This window comes from Zosterops lateralis (assembly GCF_965231275.1).
Source record: "Zosterops lateralis genome assembly, chromosome: 1".
Classification (NCBI taxonomy): domain Eukaryota; kingdom Metazoa; phylum Chordata; class Aves; order Passeriformes; family Zosteropidae; genus Zosterops; species Zosterops lateralis.
Window position 1 is genome coordinate 51,680,734 of NC_139762.1, and position 20,596 is coordinate 51,701,329.

The 20,596-nt window shown below is 34.6% G+C and overlaps 1 protein-coding gene across 1 annotated transcript in view; it reads right to left on the reverse strand.

The window, feature by feature from the left end:
* The window catches only part of CNTNAP2 (contactin associated protein 2), a gene marked incomplete at its 5' end in the record, with an annotated part of 1,047,398 nt that overhangs the window by 564,703 nt on the left and 462,099 nt on the right, over positions 1 to 20,596 (reverse strand). The window contains one exon of the mRNA XM_083867656.1: positions 17,067 to 17,214. Within this exon, the coding sequence (XP_083723782.1) occupies positions 17,067 to 17,214 (148 nt within the window). The remainder of the gene's footprint in view (positions 1 to 17,066; positions 17,215 to 20,596) is intronic.

Below are 20,596 nucleotides of genomic sequence, written 5' to 3' on the forward strand. Positions count from 1 at the left end.
CAGTCAGGCAACAAAGTAATTAATGGATCTCATTTTAATAGCTGTGTGACAGTCACTCCTGGGTTTGTGGTCAAAGCCTATCACAATGGCTTTTACAGCAACATGAAAAGCGATGCTGATGTCAGCTCAAGTAACAGGGTAAATGAAATTTTGTGAAGAATTAAAAAAAAAAAAAAAAGAAAAAGACATAGGAGACACAGGACAACGTTACATATGAAGTTTTAAAGGAATTAGAGAAAACACAGAATGTAGCAACTTCAGAGAGATGTAGAAAAAATCATAGTGCTTCCATAATGCAACTTTATAGATTTCAAATTTTATGCTTTTAATGTGCGGCTGGTTTTAGAACAATCCTGCTGAACATTAAACTGCATCAGTAATTACTATTATTCCAACAATAGCAATGGTTTCTCTTTCAAAGTAAATAACTATCCCTGTAGGTAACAAATGCAGATCACTAGAGTAAAGAAAGCCTCATACATAAAAGGGCTTTCCTAGTAATCTGGGCATCCTGTTAGGATATTTAGGTCATAACCCAGGTAATCCATTAATCTGTGACCCATCTGACACCAAAAAGCAAATGTTGCCCAATTATGGCAACAATATGGAGAAACTATTTTTAGTTAGGCACCAAGAGAGTCAGAGTAATCCTGTTCCTTTTATATAGGCTGTAAAATTGAAAACATTTAGGAACGTTTTTTCAATGCCAAGTTCCCAAAATTGATTCCTAAATGCTGACAAGTCTTTACACGACTGTGTGAAATGGCTCACGTTAACTATTCAAAGTGTTTAAAACAAGCTATGTGCAATACTTACAGTAAAGTTTATAGGCACAGAGAACTTTGAAAAACCTTTTTTTTCTTTTAGATGTAGAAAGACTAAGAAATTTAAGATTAGGCATGTAAACTTTGACAGCAGCATAATTGTTCTCATCATGTAACAAGACAGGAAGATTAGGTCTTGGTGTGCTAGTCTTCATGCTGGAAGGGAAGGCCTAGGCATCATGACAAAAAATAAAATACTCCTCCTTCACATTATGGAGTTTTGGAAGAGAATTCTAATGAGTATACCACGCAAATTTCAATGAAATAAATGGGATGTAGAGATGCTCTCACGTCCCTACTGCTGTGAAAGACATGAAGCTGACAGATAAGGGTAGCCAAGAGCTGAAAGGTCCACCTGTCTCTCTCACACACTAGCAAAAAATGCATCAAAGCTTGACTATTTCCATCCCCAGAAACTTTACAGAACTGAGGGCTGGACAGTGGCATGACAACCCAACCCTCTCTCAGTTCATCCATGGATCCCTGTACTACCAACCAGTGCTAATGTACTTCTGGGAAGCATTTAATCTCACGTTTGAGAAATAAAAGCATGTACTGGGATACTGTGAATTCTAAATTTAGGTTTGGGACAAAACAACAAATGGCCAGCTTGGTTTTCTTCTGTTCATTTTAAACTTGTAGCTCCACAGGTTTATATGGCTTCAATGTGAGATGCACTAATTGTTATTTATGTTCTCATTACGAAATTATTGTTACATACTTTAAGTTTTCAAGCACTAAACAAGTAAAACACATTTCTCATGTGTCATTCTAGATTATTTCTTATAGACAAATTAACAGATTGATTCAAAGGTCTTTCTGTAATGACTGTACTGATTCCTTTGTTTTATTTCTGATAGTGTGTTTATTCTGGGGTCATGACCTCTTTTTCTATTTTGCTGCTTTTTTTTTTTTCCTTGCACAGGATCTAAGTTGTAGTCTTCAAGTGGCAGACTAAAACGTCCCACTCAGCATATTCTGCTCTGAAACACTTGGGCAAAATTTCTTTTGGATTTCAAATGCCCTTAGAGCTTTGAGAGGGCTTGCGTGTTGTTAAGTGAATCCTGAACAAACAAGTAGTTACAAAAGCTGTGCATTATTTTTTTAAGGAGATAATACACCGCCATAAATGTTCAAAACTGAATAAACTTTGTTTATTTCTCTTCAAATTAGTATACTGTCCTCAATGTAAATAGTCATTACTTGTTTTGCTGTGAAGCTCAAAATCAAAATGTTTTTCCTCAGAAGATACCAGCTTCTTTCTCTACCTCATCTCTTATCCATCATGAGGAAAAAAAAATAAGATTTGCAGTGTTAACCATCAAAATTAATAATGGATATAAATGTCAGCTTTACTGCTTTTTTAATCTATAAAAAGTCTAATTAAATTTTTAAGGTTTGATTAAATAAATCATATAAATCCAGAATTTGAGAAATAAGATTCAGAAGCTTTAATAGTGACTTTTTTCTTATAAAATTCAATATAATCTTGAGTAAGGTGTTGGAGATATATATGAAACAACATCTAAACAAAGCTGATGTACTATTAAAATCAGAAACTTTGGGAAAAGCCTGCACTTCGAATCTTTAAAGACAACAGAAATCCAGATCACTTTGTACTATACAGTTGTTCACAAAAGTATGAAAAATCTTGAAAGGAAAGAGACTGAGATAAATCTAAGCAGAAAAGCAGTACACTGAGTGAATATTGTGTCTGACAAAGAGAAGGAGCTGGAGACTGAAAATCAATGGACTTGAAGAGAGAGATCAGAAATTGGGACTACTTGATGGACAAGATCATGAAGGACTCACATCACTTTTCTTTTTAGAACCCAGGATTTAATGTGGATGTTGAAGAGAAAAGGAAGAAATAAAGAACAAAATTTATTTTAAAACCATATATTCATCTTCTCTGGCTCCAACTTCTCCCTTATCCCCAGAAGCTGCATTATCCCCATGGGTTGCATAATTCTGACCCTGAACTGGGTATAGGCTATATGGTCACACATATTACAAAAGTTCTCTAAAAACAGCGATAGTCCTCAGGTACAGCAGGCTCATCATGAGTCTCTTCTGGTAGTGTCTGGACAGAAATTCCAGTGTTACTTTCTTGAGAGTCAATGCAGTTTACAATCACATGATACTGATTGCAAAGACAACTAATTCTTGAGTTCAGAAAATTAAGTCGAGAAAAAAGTAATTCCAGAAATCTGAGAGAAACAGACTGATACCCTTTGAAACAGTACATACAAGGAAAAGAATGAAAATACATTCTATGCCAACATTCTTAATCAGGTGAATTATATAGGCTCTACTCTTGAGATCTTCAAAGCAGGAGAAATAATGTATAAAGCATTAAAAAAATTATTGCAATTTTCTATAAATGTCCTAAGTAATTTTGTTTGTGATTTTAAATACTATCTTTTTATTAAGCTGTCAACTACAATTTTACAATTGTTCCCTTAAAGTTAAGGCAAATGGCATCTCAGTAAGAACAAGTTAAATTTCTTTGAAAAAAAGTATGGCAAAAATTAAAAAGCATTTTGTTATTACTGGATTTAGTATAGATGGTTCAAAATTTTGCATCAGAATGTTTTTCAGCCGAACCTGATAATTTGCTGATTCTTTGACTTAAAACCATCGATAGAAAACCATAGAAAATCGAAAGATAAATTGCATCAAAAGCTTTTTGTAAAATTTGTGACAACTAGACAAAAAGATTTCTTATTTAACAGAAAAAAGATTATTGACCATTGAGATATTTTACTTTCATTCTTCTACAAACGAAACTTGGTCATGCTAAGTATTTTCAACTTTTAAGATGCAAGAAAGTAAAACTAGTTAAAAAAATGGGAATTAAATTTCTAGGCCTTTTTTCCACAGCTGAGCAGTAAACTTTCCCAAATTATTAGAATTTATAGGAAAGGAAAAGAACTTTCAACCTGTCCTACTTTTGGAGAGATGCTTTTCCAAGGTTCAATGAGATTTGAATTGTTCAAAGTATTTTTCCTTCAGCTCAAACTAAGGATTCTATTAGAAGCACAGGAACATGCACACTCAAATACAAGAATAATACTCACTTTATCCATTTACTAACATAAATAAAATTCAAAGTACATGGAAAATATATATGAGATCTCTCTTGGGTGAAGTAACCTGGGGGTATGTGCTTGTCTAGCTTGATAAAGTTCTTCTCTACAGCTGGATTTAATAAAAGGAAGAGGCTGGTTTATTCACAACAAGTATTTAATGTCTGCATTATGACAGAAGATCAATTGCTCAAATTCCCCTACTTCATCTGTGGAAAATACAGTGCTACAAAGGGAGATTTCATTCACTGTGTCTGCAGCTACCCTAAGACACAGCTGTCAAACATAGAGTCAGAATTAAGGTGGAATGATGCAAAATTAAAGATTTTCAGTAGAATTGCCTCATAACTCAGAGTTGAGTTTGATTTGAAGTCTTGCCTGCACATAATGCATGAAAATGGTGCAAGTATTTAATCATCACTGACAGAAAGCCTTTGGTGACAAAAAGCCAGGTCTTCCTAAAAGTGTGCAGTGGAAAAAACTTCCAACAGACTTCTTCACCCTTTGTTACCTCCAAAATTTACTCTGAATTAGTAGAAACCTCCAGCAGTGTGTAAGACATGGTACTACCTTCTTTCAGCTTTCAAACTGGGTGACTTCTACTATGACCTAGTTTAGGCTTACAGTGGCATACTCAGAGCCTGGGCAATTATCCTGCCAATTTTCCTCCAAAACCAATGCTGTATACGATTAATAACTTGTGATTAATCATATTAGAACTAACGATGACAAAAGCCTCCCCTTGAAGTTGCTACAAATAATCATATTCTTAAATTTAAGTCCTTTGTTGAGTTTTGAATGGGGTGAAACTCTGCCAGCTGTTTGAAATTTATTATATATTCAGAACTTGACATTTCCAAAAATTATCCACTGTCTCATATCCATATTATAAAAATAATTGAAAAGATACTGAGGTACAAAACCATTGATTATGTAAACAGTTCAACTGAAATCACTCTAACATTTTTCCACAAGTAAGGACTTCCAGGCAATTAACTTTTACTCACAAGATGGACACAAATCCATTATCTAAATGTATGAAAAGGACTGTGCATTTCTGCTGTCATTAAAATTTCAGAAAAAATCCTGACTGTTCCCTTGTTTTTCACACTATACTTATGAAAAAAACAGACAAGGAAGGACTGTAATCAGAAAATTATACACAATTAACGTGATGAGACATAAGTCATAGGAGAGACTTTTGGAGAAAACAACTTGGAAAAATGGAAGGAAGAGAAAAAATAGGTCAGTAAAAGAAAGGTTGCAGCTGAAACACGGGATTTACTAGGTTCCTTTTGACTCTCCTGGAACAGCAGTCAATAAAAGGGCAGTACTGAAGATGTTTATTAGAACTGTTGCCTCAGATTAAAAACCATTTATTGTAAGACATAAGCTCAACAGGCTCTTCTCATATCACACTATCGCCAACATCCTCTACCACAGGTACAAAAAATGTCCTCCCACCTTGAAGATGAACACCTTCTCTGGCCCGTACATGTTTACTGAAAGTTTGCTTCTTTTTACTGATTCATTACCACTTAACAAAATATCCTGGGTCTGACTCACTGTAAACAAAGCTAATTACCAAAACAAATCACTACAAAAACAGCATCGCCAGTCTTGCATGAAGGTTTGGTACGAAAATTGCAGTTCTTCCTAACCAATTTATAGGGCTTTTTTAGGTAAGGAAATTATTCACCCTCCAAAGACTTTTTCATAGCTGTGACTTTAAAAAGCCAGTTTCTGAAGTTCTTCAATTTATTTAAGACCAAGAAGACAATTAAATACATATGGTCTATTAGAAAAAAAATAATTATAAAGAACATGTCCCTACTAAAAGAATGTAACTCCAATTACCTTATCAATCTGCAAACATAAAGATAGAAACATTACTATATGAGAAAATTTCTAGAGGATTTCTAGGAGCAGATCATATCCCATATGCTATTCATTATTATTTATTATTTATTATTTATTATTTATTATTTAATATTAAGAGATTCATTATTTTTAAACATGTGTAATCCATGTGAAACTTTAAAATTCTGCCTGATAAAATCTGAGGAACATACAGAATTAGAAGATATAAAAATCACTTTTTTCTCATTTCTGGATTGACTTACATTTTTAAAAAAATTACTATGTCTTTCTTCATTATTTAAAGATATATTTTTAAATTATATAATTGCTATGCACTTACGTGAAGAGCTTGATTTTCTAAGTTTCTAGACAATATAGGAATGGCAGTTGCTTTTTTAGAAACAGGTCAGACCAAGTACCTGAAGTAGGTATACATGCATATATGATTAAAGTTCATATAATGTAACTTTATGAACCTTTTGATGAACGTTCAACTCAGAATTCAAATCACCATGAAAATACAAGGACTACACTCAAATTTGAATGTGAATTTTCACTCTTTGCTTACAGTTGCCATTTTAGCTTGCATCTTGTCATTGTTGTTTGACTGAACATTTGCAAAACATTAAAACAGAATTTCAAATTGACGTGCCTAAATTTATGAATGCATTTAAGGTTTTCCTGCAGAATTTAATCAGTTCCATCATTAATTCCTAAAGGATAAATATCCCACGAATTCTTAATCTTTAAAAGACAGCTAATTTTTTTTTTCCTCACAATTCTACATCCATTTTACTATTATTACATACACTATGAAAAAGAGAGGACACTATAGAGGCTTTAATCATCTCTGATGCACAATGGCATTTCTAAAAATTCACAACTACTTTTGTTTAAAGGATTGTCCTTCACCTCAATCTGCACCAAGTACAAACAGGTACTTAGTAAGTGAACTCTCTATTCCTTTTCTATTCAATGAGCAATTTAGGAAGCCATCTAAATATCCAGATGAAACCATACACAAAAATACTTCAACTTGAGCTATATTCAAGAGAACATATTTCCATTGTTTCGCTGTACAGTCAGAACAAAACCAGAAATGCTCCAGCATCATGGAGCCTAAAATATTTTATCAAATCTTCTAATAAAGAGGGTTACATCTGAATAGAGATAACATATTTCCCTATGCATTGCATGGAACACTTCCTCTGCCTCCCTATTGTGAATTAATAACTTCTTGTGACAGCCTTAGAAATACTTAGACTAAAAGAAAAGCAGCAAAGAATCCAATCTCAGAAAGCTTATGAGACATTTGATGCCCTCATAATTGAAGCCCTTGGATGTTGCTTAGTTAGGCCAAATACTTGTTTATTTTAGTATAATTCACTGGTAAAAGAAACACACCTAGAAGTTAGTTTGTTTTCTTCCAGGCTTTTAGCAAAAGAGGATTATTGGACCGGATAGATGTCAGCAGGACTCTGCAGGTGGATTTATCTCATTCTCCAGTTGGTTGCAAATGCAGGAGAGGATGGACAGAAAGGTAAATGTTCCTTCTTTGGATGGGGGAACCATCAGTAAAGTTAAAGGTAAGGAAAGGGTTGGCAAGGCACAGGATGCAAGTGCTGTTGGGAAATTTGTGCTGCTCCAGGGAGGACTAAGAATTTATGAGGACTTCTAACTTGTTTGTTCACCAACATAAGCAGTATGAGAAACACATAGGATAAACTGGAAGCTCTGGTCTCATCCCAGAACTGCCATGACTCTGTCTCCTGGAGGGCCCTGCCACAAGCACTGCAGAGAGCTGTTCTCCAGGGTGGGGCTCTCAGACCTGGGTTGTTTTTCTCATGCAGAACTCTGGGCATAACAAAACATAATTGTTCAGTTGTGTTCTGTTATTCTCTATTCTGTTCCCTTCTGTTCTATTCCATTCCCTGTGCTCACCATGAGTCCAATAACAATGCTAATATTTGTCTGAAATGCCAGTGGTCTCTGAAAGACATATAACACAAAGGTTACAACCGGAAACAGGATTTCATTTTTTTTTTTTTTATTACTGTTTCAGAGATGATGCTCACAAGCATTAACACAATGTTCATGTGCAGCCAGGAGTAGGACAATTTGTTCCTCAGTTTGGCTTTAAAAAGCATCCCCTGCAGTCTGGCAAGGGCAATTAACAGAGCTACAGTGTTTAAGAGGCATTTGAATAATGTCTTTAATACTATACTTTAAGTTTCGGTCTACCCTGAATTGCTCAAGCAATTGGACTGTTGCAGGATTCTTCCAGCTGTATTCTTTTGTTCTTTTGAAGGGCAATAGCAGCAGTGAGTGAAAGGTGAGGGGACACTTATTGGCCACTAGAGAAGGGCCACACAATGCCAGGTTTATGAGATGGAAAAACCTGAACTTTTTCCCTGTTTTAGAGGATTCAGAGAGAAGCAGGAACCATGGTGACCTAACTCTCCAAAGGTATGCTCATGAAGATGAGAGTCCAATTTTGAAACAGGACTTTGTCTAGAAACATAACCCTGTATAAGGATATGGTACATGTAAACACCAAGGCTCATTTTAACCTTATAAAAGTATTACTATGAAGAAGTTTTGGCGTTTTTTTCCTGTCAGTAATGTTGACTCTTTGATATGTGCACTTCTAATCAGAAAACACTAACTTTGGCAGAGAGGAAATAAGAATTTACTCACAGTAAGACTCTACTTGCCATACCTAAAATAAATAATAATAAAAAAATACAAAATGCATCATCTGCACCCACACTTCTGAGAAAAAGCAGAATAAACTGAACTAGATCCAGAAGTAACTGCATCTTTAATGTATTTTATTCATTCAAGAAAACAAATACCAGTGAGATCCTTCAGGCTTCAAATCAATGGCACAGAACCAAGATCTATAGTTTGAAATCTGCTGAATATTTAGTTTCAAGAGAAAAAAAAAACCCCTACCTGATTTCTCTAGTAAATAAATCACCATGGACAAATGGATCAATCACCACTTACAGGAATGCAAGAAAATAATGCTGGGCATAGCCATCATGAGCCTTCATTCAGGCAAAAAAAAGATTAAAGGCACGACTATTCTGATTAAACTAAAGATTTTGACTGCAGTTACCTAAATGCTATCATTCTTACTTTGTGAAAAAGCACACTCCAGCTCTGCTTCTGGTTTTGATGCTTTCAGATGGTTATTGAAAGAATGTTTTAAATCTCCATCTTCCTATTAACTGGTTACAGACCACTGTACGGAAGATTCCTTCTGTGGTGTATGTGGGCAGTTGCTGGAAAACCAATTAGAAAATATTAATCTGCTTTCTTTACACAAGAGCCAGATCTGACTTTAAAAGCACTCATCAAACCCTGCAAGATTTTATCAAATTCGGCCATAAATTCCATTTATATACTAGGGAAAAGTTTTCCTTCATTCCACAGCAAAAAAGAATTAAAACAACCTTTTCTACCAAACCAGTTGCTTGCCTCCTTCTAAAGGAAATTATGAATTATTAAAAAAATATTCAATGCAATTGAAAACTCTGTAGGAATACAACTGAACAAGCTGGTGGGTCATATATTCCTACAAAATATGCCTGTTTTTCTTTGACTGATTATCATGGTTTATCCCCAGCCAGTAACCGAGCCTCACATAGCCACTCACTCACTCCCTCACCAGCAGGATTGGGGAAAATAATGCCAGAGTAAAACGTAGAAAACCCATGGGTTGAGGTAAAGATAGTTTAATAAGGTGTCCTGGGTTGTAGTGTAGGATGTACACAAAGTATTTATTCTATCACCATCTTCATGAGCTGTTGGAACCAAGTGGGGCAGTGCTCTTCCCAGGCCCCCTTCCTCTGGGCTATCTTCTGCTAATGGCCCATTAACGCCTTGCCCATGAGTCACAGGTAACTCCCTCCAGGGGTTATCTCTGTTTAATGGGCCATCAAGGACCCACTTCACACTTCTCATGCTATTGTGAGATGCTCTGCCCAGGGAGAGGAGCCAAGCATTCCCACCTGGATATAAGCTGGGATTTGGGACAGCACAAGCAGCCCTGACCCACTGGATTCCAAGAGTACCAGAGCTCCCAGACCTTTCTACAGGATCACTGCTTCAGGAAGAGCACCTCACCTGGATGCTTCCACCATCCTGCTCAGGTTGTATTCTGATTCTGTCAGTGGTCTGTTGTATTATTGCATTTATTTTATTTTACCTTTTTACCTTTCTTCTTATTAAATTGTATTTCTGACTTGAAGCCTCTCGCTCATTTTGCTTTCAAACCATGACATAAGGAAAGCAAAAGTCACACACCCAGGCAGAGCAAAACAAAAAATTCAACCACCATTCCCATGGGCAGGCATGTGTTCAGCCATCTCCAGCAGAGCAGGGCTCCATCACATGTGATGGTTATTTGGGAAGACAAACACCATCACCTCAAACATCCTCCTCTTTTTCTTTCTTCTCCCCACTTAATACACTGAACAAGATGCCATATGGTCTGGAATGTCCCTTTGGTCAGTTTGGGTCACCTGTCCTGGCTGTGTCTGCTCCCAGACTCCCACACACCACCAACTTTCTCATCAATGTAGCTGTACAAGAAACAGAAAAGTCTTTGGCTCTGGGCAGCAGCAACAAAAACATCTTTGTATTATCAAACCTGTGTTCAGCAAAAATACAAAACACAGCCCCACACTAGCTGCTGTGGAGGAAATTAATTCCACCACTGCTGAAACCAGCACACTGATTATACTTTCACTGCCAGCTAACAAATGAACCTGTAAAGAATACACACAGTTGTTGCACTTCTCAAAGCTGTGGTGCTTAAGAATATCTGCCAGTAGCCTCATCACAGTTACAAGTAGAAAATAATGGATTTTTAATTTTTTTACTGGATGTAAAAAGTTCAGAGAGGAAAAAACTCATATTGCATCAGATTAACAAAAGGTGAAGAATAAAACAGAAACACTTTTTTTACTAAAAATTCCTTTTATGTCAAATCTTTCTAAAATATTTGATTTAGGAAAAAAGTTAAAATTAAACAAGGTGTTAGGAAATACTTTTTTACAGTTTCAGCCTGATTTTAGAGTTCATTTCTTAATGCACTAAAAAAACCCAAACAACAAAAGGCAACTTTTTTTTTCTTTTAATTTTAAAATTGAAGTGGTATCTACCACCAAAAGAGGCCTATATTTTTCAATGATAACAACTGAAGATAATAAATGGACTGAAGCATATTCTCAGTTATTTTTCATGCCAAAATATATGAACATATATACAGGAACAGTCACAACTATTTTCTCTTGGAGAGGCCATAGAGAAGAAAAATTTGCACTGAGAATACTTATAAAGACAGATGGTATTTTTGGTCTTAAATTACAAAATTCTACTGCTAAATGACTAACATGACCTGAGACTATCTGGAAGATAAAAGGTGTCCATTTTCATGACCTTAAGAAAAAAACAAACCTCTTGTCTGACAAAAAGGTAGAAAAAAAATACACTAACAAGGAAGCAAACTTACTAACAGAACACAAATTCAATCAGATCTTTGCAAAGAAGTTTGCAAGTTTGCAAAGAAAAAGCTCACAGCTCTTTTCCCTCACTCTCTGTAGTTTAGATATGAGTATTCATCCATGCACCTTTAATGTGAGAAGAAGAATATCAAGTTATGTTTGCTACTGATGAGCTGTGAGGATGAAGGCTAAAAATCAAGCACATAGGCCTAAATAGGTATAAAAGTTCCCAGGACTGAAATACGGACATTTAAGAGAAAAGAGGAAAAACAGTTGTATGCTTAGCAGAACTCTTTACTGTCCAAACTACTGACACAAGGAAAGCTTTCGTAGCTCACAGAAGCCTCTGCTAAATGATTCTTTCAGTTCTGATTTTCCTCTACATTACAATTCCTGCATATTCAAGGAACTGTCACTTACAGCAAGTTAGTAAAGTTTCTAGCAATATTATATGATTTCATAAAATGAGTATCTCAAAATTATCCTTTCTTTATGACAGTTAATAATTTTATGAAGTTTCATCACTTAGATGGACAGAAAAGTCTGACCAGAAAACTTAGTGGCACATTTATTGCAAGTAATAAAATATCAAAAGAAGACATAGGAAATTTTATAGAGATTATTGTACTACATAAGTACCTTCACCATTAAGGCATATATTCACACATGTACCAAAAGTTTAAGAGCAGAAATATGTATGCATACATTTGTTAACACATGCTATTGTTTATTTAATTTCAATGGGAATCATGACACTTCAAGGGACTTTGGATCATCCTCTTTTTTTTTTTTTTTTTTTTTTTTTTTTTTTTTTTTTTTTTTTAATGCTATATGCTGGTGAAACAAAATGTCCAGAGTATGCCTTTGAACCCGGAAAAGTGAAATTTGGTAAGATTCAAAAAAAGGGAAATAAAGCAGGTTTCTCATCTACCTTGAACAGTCATTTTGTTACTTGGACACAACAAATTATTCCAGACTATATGGAAATTTCTCTTTTAAGTGTTTGTGGCAACCATGGGAGACAGCGAGTGGGACATGGATAGTTAGTTAGTGCCAATAGCATGACACCAAGCTGAGCAGATTTCAAACAAGTAAATTTCCTAGCAGCTAAGTATAGCTGAATACAGAATTAACTGTCAAAGGAAACAGTGTTTAACTCAAAGCCACCGCAAGCAAACAAGATTAACTACAATAACCCAAAGATCTGTTCAGCCTTCAGGTTTTACCACTTCAATACTTCCTAATCAGTTCTTGCAAATATTCATTAGGCTCACCCCTTAAGAGCACCTCCAAATCTTATTTTAGTTCTTGTAACATAATTCCATGGTCAAAATTTTGTTCACTTTACTATTTGTAGAGTAAATGCTCACCATAAAAACATTCCTTATTTCATGAATAACCACAGGACTGTGGTTACTATTTTTCCTTCTTTTCCCTCTCTCTCTAAAAGGAAACCAAACAAACAGTCACCAATCAGAAAACTGAAACAGTAACATTTGACATGTAGCTCTACATGTAGTATAGTTAATATTTGAACAAGAACAGATTTGCAAATACAGGTCATGTGGCATTTGTTCAGTCCCATTGCTTCCTAAGTATTAGCAAATAGAGCTGGTCAGTGAATGTAAACAGCTTGGCTTCCAGCCATTTATGGAGCTATATAATTGTTCCTGCCACCTATTTGCCTTGAGTATATTGAATATTTGCATGGCTTTCTGTCATCTCCAGGTGCTGTTTGTTTTTGTTGTTTTTTTCCAACTATATCCTACAATTCAGAAGTGAGTCATCTGCAATTTGAAAATTCTTACAATCAGATGTGCAATTGCATCAAAAAGACACAAATGTACTGTTTAGATCCAGAAAATCAGCACAGCCATATAAAAACTCCTCTGTGAACATAAGTATCATGAATGTTTTCCACTCCTAGGATTTCATGACCCAGAAGGCCTCATACCGTGAAAAACATAGCCAAAGCCTATGCAATAATATGCTTATTGCCCCTTTTTTTGTAGACATTCATTTGCCACAGGATAGAGATTAAGGGAACTGTTCATATGGCAATGCAGAAGCTTATTATGATCTTCATGAATCCATAGTAAAAGGTACTATGTTGTAGATTTCATGGCCTCCAGATGCCATGCCTTTTTTGCTGCCTATCTCAGAAATTCATAAAAGTGAACATGGTAGAAGATCTAGGTCATGTGCCATTGCTCTCTGTCTCCAAAAGAGCACAAATGAAATTCGGCCATCAGTCTTCATTTAACTGGTATCAGTGGCTATTTTGACTCTGATTATATTACTTTCTTCTTTGGGACTTGATTTTAGACATAGGGTGTTACTTCAAGTGTAAAGACCATTTTCCCCTCTATAGTTTATGAAATTCATAATTTTAAAATAAAAGCTAAAATTCCCATTGACCAAAAAATATATTTGTATGTTATATAATGGTGTATTGTGATTTTTCAAACCTATTTTGCTCATGCAATTTCTCCATTAATTTAGCTTTTAAGTAAGTTCTTTACCCAATTTTAATACTCTTTTTATTTTATTTTTGTTTTAAAGATGGTTAGTTTTCCACTATAGAAAAAAAAAACAAAACAAATTTCATTCTGAACCTTGTTGTAGAGTACAGCCCTAATTCTTTTTCAGTGCCTTCTGTGGACTCCTCTTTTAGAAGACAATCCCACAGATCTCATCTACATAAAATACAGAGATGAAATTTAAAAGACAGAACAGATTTTAAAATTTACGCAAACCAAAACTAAGAAAAGAAGATTTAGTAATGTTATTAACTCCGTCAGGGTACAGATGTGAAGTCTAATTGCTCACCTCTTTTTGAAGTTGATTTGCTGGGCAAGGGAGGACATGGATTTCACTCCTTGTACAAAAAAGTTAAATGTGCATTTATATACATATGTAAACAAAATACGAATCAGAAATATGGTCATTAGTGACCTGATGTTTGAATAAGTAGTTCAGTATGAGGAAGCATTTTTCTTAAAGGTCTGAGGCTAATGACCAGGTTGCAGCAATGTGCAAGGAAAAGGTTTACACAGTCACTTGCGCATGACTTCCCAATTAAACCTTGTGTGCAATGTGAGAAAACCTGATTTTTGTATCTGAAGATATCTAAATAAAAAAGTATTAATTTATTAACTAAAAGAAAAATTAAAATTGTGATATATTGGGCAGCCTTTTATTTAGGTAATAGTTCCAAAAATTGGGGCAGATTTGACTAGAAGCCTGTCTTTTAATCAGGCTTTTAAAATTAGTGATTATCGAAATGGTTAGTTCCTTAAATGACAGCAGGATTAATTTGCAAATCACACTGGTTAATGGCAGTGCTTATATTTATATGCAAATATATGCACTTCTAATCATAAGGTTAAAAACTTGGCCTCTGCTAAAGGACACATCTACATGGAAAGGTGCAGCATTTACACCTGGCTCCAAGTAATTCATTTGAAGACAATCTGGGAATTTGTAAACAGTACTCCCTGGTTATAGCTTTCATACCAAAGGGCTGCCTTCCTCTCTCTTTACACAGTGATTTTTTATTTTTTGTTCTCAGCTGCTCTGCTGCTCTCTACTGATACCATTTTGGGAGCAGCCCAACTCCTGCATGTAAAAACCTCACTGCATTGTAACAGAGTTGTTGAAATAAAAATCCCTTTACACATAAAACCACAATATATTATTTTTAATTTTACATTAAAAAAATCTCCAGTGATTAACTGAAATAATTTCTAATAAAAACAGACTAGTAATACTCTCTCACTAAAATTATGAAATTATATTTGGCCACCTTAGGTCTTCTGTGAAGACATATTTTATCAGCATTTTTATGGTTCCATACATTGCGCCCTTGGCAGATGCTTTTTATTCTCCTCCAAAAGTCCAGCAAGCAAATAACTTTTCATCAAACAACTAAAATAATTTTGTCAGCAAGCTGTGTTACTTTTTCTCACATTTACTTTAAGCCTCTAAAATTATCTTGTTGTGTACCTACAACATTTTGTCTATTCATTTCATCAAAATGTACCATTTTTATGTGTAAATATTGCAGTAAATATCATGGGGTTTCTTGTTTGATTCTGCTACATTTTATGCTGTTAAAGAGAGTTTTATTTGACAGTAAACTAGATGTTGGTTTCTTGTATCAAATCCCCAAATTTGCATTTGATATACAAGCAAGGAGATATACTTAGAAGCAAGTATTTATTATGCTGGAAAATTAGCCATGCTGGAGCGTTTGGTATACTTAAAACAGCACATAAAACATTTTAGTGGTATGATGGTAAACACTTGTTTATTGAGAGCCATGTACAGAATAATCATAGTTGTACCTAAAACTTCAGAAGCTCAATTCTCTTTGAGTAAGTATTAACTTTAGTGTAACCTACAGTTCCTCAGGCAACAGATAGAAACATGGAACAGTTGTGGTTGGAAGGGACCTTTAAAGGCCATCTAGTTCAATCCCTCTGCAATAATCAGAGACATCTTCAACTAGATCAGTTTCCCCATAGCCCCAGCAAACCTGAGTTTAAATGTTTCCAGGGATGGAGCATCCACCACCTCTGTGGGTAAATTGTTACAGTCTTCCAGCACCCTCCTTGTAATAAATGTCTTCCTTATATTTAATCTAAATTGACCCCCTACAAGTTTAAAACCATTACACCTTGTCTTATTGCAACAGGTCCAGCTCTTGTATTTTTGCAATATTTCTAGCAACCATGTGTACCCCCAGTACGGCAGCACCAATATCGCAGCAAGTTTGATGTGATTTCTCAACTAAGTTCCTGCAGCTTTTGGGAAATTCTCTTTGATTAAATATAAATTTTTAAAACATTCCTTGTATGGAAATAATAAAAATAATATCAAGATTCTATTCTTCATGGTTTTATTGGTGTTGAATTCAAATATGGAGTCTTTTGACTATCTAATCAAATCAAAAAACCAATTGAAATCACAGCTTCTTTTCCTAGTCAGAAGGGGAAAAGGCTCAAATAGGTCTTATGTCACCCAATGAAGTCAATGATGACTCTTCCTCACTTTATCCTAAAGTCTGGTTATTAAAAGACAAATCTCAAATAACATCTTCCAGCTAAAATACCAACAAATCCAGGATACTGCCTAAAAAGTACAGAGAGATAGGCTATCATAAACTCAGTTTTGCAGGTTTGCAGACTTAAGCACTAGCTGGGTTGAACTGAAGGAAGGGCATAAGAAACTAATTTCTTAAGGCATTATCAGTTCTGCTCTTAACTATGGAAACACTTCTGAAATCTCACCTGGATTTCAGAAGAAATTCAAATACTCAACAAAATATCTCAGAAAACATGTCAGATATTCAGACAATCTGAGCTACTCTGATAGAATTCTTATTTATTGGTTTTAATTTTATCTCTTGTACCAGGCAATAAATTACATCCTGTTTCCTTTTAATCTCTCAAGACCCAGCATGACATTTGTTTGAATACAATCTCTTTCTCAAATGTCCCAATCAAGCTTATACAGTGTCCAAAGCCTTCAACAACAGAAACTATGAAGATGAAAAGGAGCAACTTCAAAGCACTACTGCAAATTCCAATGTGGCATTTTCCAGAGAAGAACAAACTATCAACTCAGAATTAAAGTTCCAACAAATATTTCATGGAGCCCTGAGTAACACAGCTAGCAATCCTGGAACTAAGGTAAAAGTCTTTGACATCTGGATTTAATCCAAAATTCAAATTGAGTTTTTATTTGGGGGAAAAAAGGATCATCATGGAAAAACTTACAGTAGGAGCAACCGTAGACTTCAATTCTTAACCCAATTTGGCCCTCTCCATTCCAGTCCAAAGGAACTATCCTTACATAGCGAGCAATAACTGGATGTTGTAAATCATGCCGGACCACACTGTCAGAGTTTGTATTTCCAGGAAATGCCTAAGGGAAAGAAGAAGAAAAAAATATCAGTTCCAGTGCCTGTATGGTTGGCATCTGAAGATCCCCATATAAAATCTTATAATTAGTATCAATAGTGGAACAAAAAACAAAGAATAAGGACTACTATTGCAAACTATACTCATCAAAATATTGAAAGAGAGAAAATTAAAGTTGGTCAGTTATAGGAATAGCTAATTACATGCTCAGACACTACTTTTTCAAGAAATATATATTAGAAGAATAATTATTTTGTACCATGCATAATAGACCCAGGTGGTGGTAGATGTAAGGAAGATGCACAGGATCCCTTCTTTGGTGGATTCACAAAATTATAACAGATTAACAGTTACTTTCAGGCTTATTTCTTTTATTCTGCAGCTATTGATGTGCTAAATGATGATGATGGCACTCCTCACTTCATAGATGAGTTAGTAAGAGACATTATTTAGTGTCCTTGAAGTACTTATATATGTGAGTGGTATAAGGAAGCAAACAGTTCTCTCTTCTGAGCTGAAGAGAAGACAAAAGAAAGCATACACTAGACAACAACAAAAACTCCTGCTGAGCAGCTGCCTGTTTTCTTAATTTTGTTCTAGGAATCACAGAACTTCATGGAATGAATAAAAAATTTTATTCCTTTAAAATGTATATTTTACTGAGCAAGCAAGGCAATGCTCCATAGTTCAAGAGCAAATTCCATTTGAGTTTTAATTTTATGCTGCTTGGTATAATCTTATCAAAACCCTATTAAATGTAGAGGTTTAGTGGTTGCTTTGGTCCAGGCTTACTTGTTTTTTAAAAAATTTCCTAGAAGAGTTATTGTCAAAGGAAGCTGAATATAGGAAGACACGATATTTTCTACATAATTTAATCAATTTATTTATGAAAAAGATTCTCAAAATCAAAATTATTTTCTGTAGCTCTCAAAACTTTGTACCCTGACTTGTGCTTTAGCAGTCCTTTGTCAGAAAGAGAGCTGATCCCAGCAGGCACATGGCATTTCAAGGGTTCCTACTGCTATATGAATCAGTAACCTCTGCTGAATGCATAAACATAGTGAACAGAGAATAAGGCAGTCCCAGATTAATAAAACACATTCTATTTAGTCTCCAGCAGAACAGTATCTTTTAAACACAGACTTCATTTAAATAAATGGGGAAGAGTAATACACGCTTGTGGATAATGCAAATACCAGGCCAAAATCTATTATTGCAAGACTGAAAAATCAATTTACAGGACCTTGAAAATTATGCACAATTGCCGTAAAATCTCCTTTTCTGGCCAATAGGATTTAAAAGCATAATTTAGACCCATATCTCTAATAGGAGATTTTTTTTAAAACAAGGAGTGAATCTCTGGCTAAAAAAGGAATAAAATACAGACTTTTACAATAAGAAACCTCCTTGCATTTTTTCCAGAAAAAATATAAATATTATAATGAATTCAACATTTTTTTCAGATTATTAATCTCATTTAGTCACTTAAATATTATTGCCAAATAGCAGGCTTTTTCTTTAACCCAAACTGGGAAAATTATCAAAATGGTTCACTTATCTGTAAAACACTGTCTCGTGAGCCCAGCTCCAAAATTCTCTGTTCTATAAACCATTTCTCTTCTTGTATTGGATACTCACTTCTGTGAGCTGCTTCATATTTCAGCTCACATTGCAATAAAAACACTGGGAATGTTATTAGCCACAACCACTTTTCTCAAAGGTAATGCTCCACAGGACAGCAACAGAATAAGAATGAAAAAAGATAAGAAAAGAAGTTCCCAAATCCTTTCTAAACAGTGCTTTTGAACATACATTGAATGGAGCTTTCAAACATATACACCAAGATTTTTGTCACTCAATTAGAAATTCTGTTTAGTTCCAAATAATTTTTAAAATTTAACAGGGCACAGAAAACATATTTTATAGGACAGATAACATATTTTAACAGGACAACTAATAGAGTTCAAAATGTATTAAATAAATAAATAATCATTCAGCAGAATTTGCAGCAAAAATTGTGTAATTTTTAAATTTCACTTTGGCTTTACCAATATGCTTTATCCCCACTGTCCCCACTGTACATGGGGACACTGGAGAGGCACTCAGAATAATTATCTTTGCATAGCTAAAGAAACTGGAGAAAAGTGAAGGTAAGGGTTTGGCAAAATTGGAAGCAAAGCTATGGAAAGTTAAGATGAGACTCAATTTTTTATCCTGTACTTAAAGAACAACAACATTCTAATCATTAATTAAAAATGGTAGAGCTAAATTATAAATTCATATAAGTATTGCAATGAAATAGCATATAGCTTAACAGTAGTGTGTAAGTAAAACTGGCCAAAATTATTTTGATTTCCTATAATAGGACAGTTTGCAACAGTTTTACAGTACTCAATTCCATAGACAAATCAAAAACATTACAAAATCTCATTTTGGGAAAATGCTTTTTATAATAAAAGATTAAAAATAAATTCTCAGCATTCAAGAATTTATCTCTGAAATAAGGAGGCACAGAAATGCCTGAAATGTCATCAAATGAACAAAAGTGGAAGCTTTCATACTTTAACCAAAGAGTAAAATGATGGAAGGATTGTAGTTAGATCCCCAACCAGATAAACAAAAATGTTTGCAATCTCTTGGCTCTCTGTGAAGCAAAGAAAAAAACCCTGTACTTCACTCAAAAACATCATCACATTTATACCAGAGAATGTAACTTAGTTAAGGGGAAAATTAATTCTTCACTTCACTTAATTCAGGTGAAGAATTCTCCATCCAAATTAATGATCTATTCAGAGATGAGTAGTAAAATTGCTTCAGTGTAAACTCTTTCTGGGATGATGTAAAAATAGGGCAATGCATGCAAGAGTAGGGTGATATTTCTTTTCTTGTATGAGGAAACACCAATTTTTTTCATAACTTTAATTACTAGTACTTTTTTCACCACTTTGATTTTATATTCACTGTTACACTCTTGGATAGTAATTTTTTGCCTTTTTATCAAAGGAATAAATAATTTATGTTTCTGAATTTCTGAAAAAAAAAAAAAAATCTATTATTCTAGCTTTATTTTGACACTGCAGTAGTAAAAACAGTACAGAGTCTGTGTTCCATGGTACTATAGCTCTATAAATGGCAGAAACAGGAAACAGAAATACCATTATAAAATATGGAAACATCCACAGGCAGGCAGAATATGTCTGCAGGAAACATAACTGGGTTTTTTTTTTGCAACTCCAAGGTGAGCTAAGTGTGAAGCTAAGCTTACAAAGAGATTACAAAATTGAGATATTGACAGCTTTGTTTATGGTTGCTAGCCCTCTGGCTGGAGAGAAAAGAAAATCTGGAAACTGTTTTGTGGTGGTGCTTAAATTCAATTCCAATTGGGT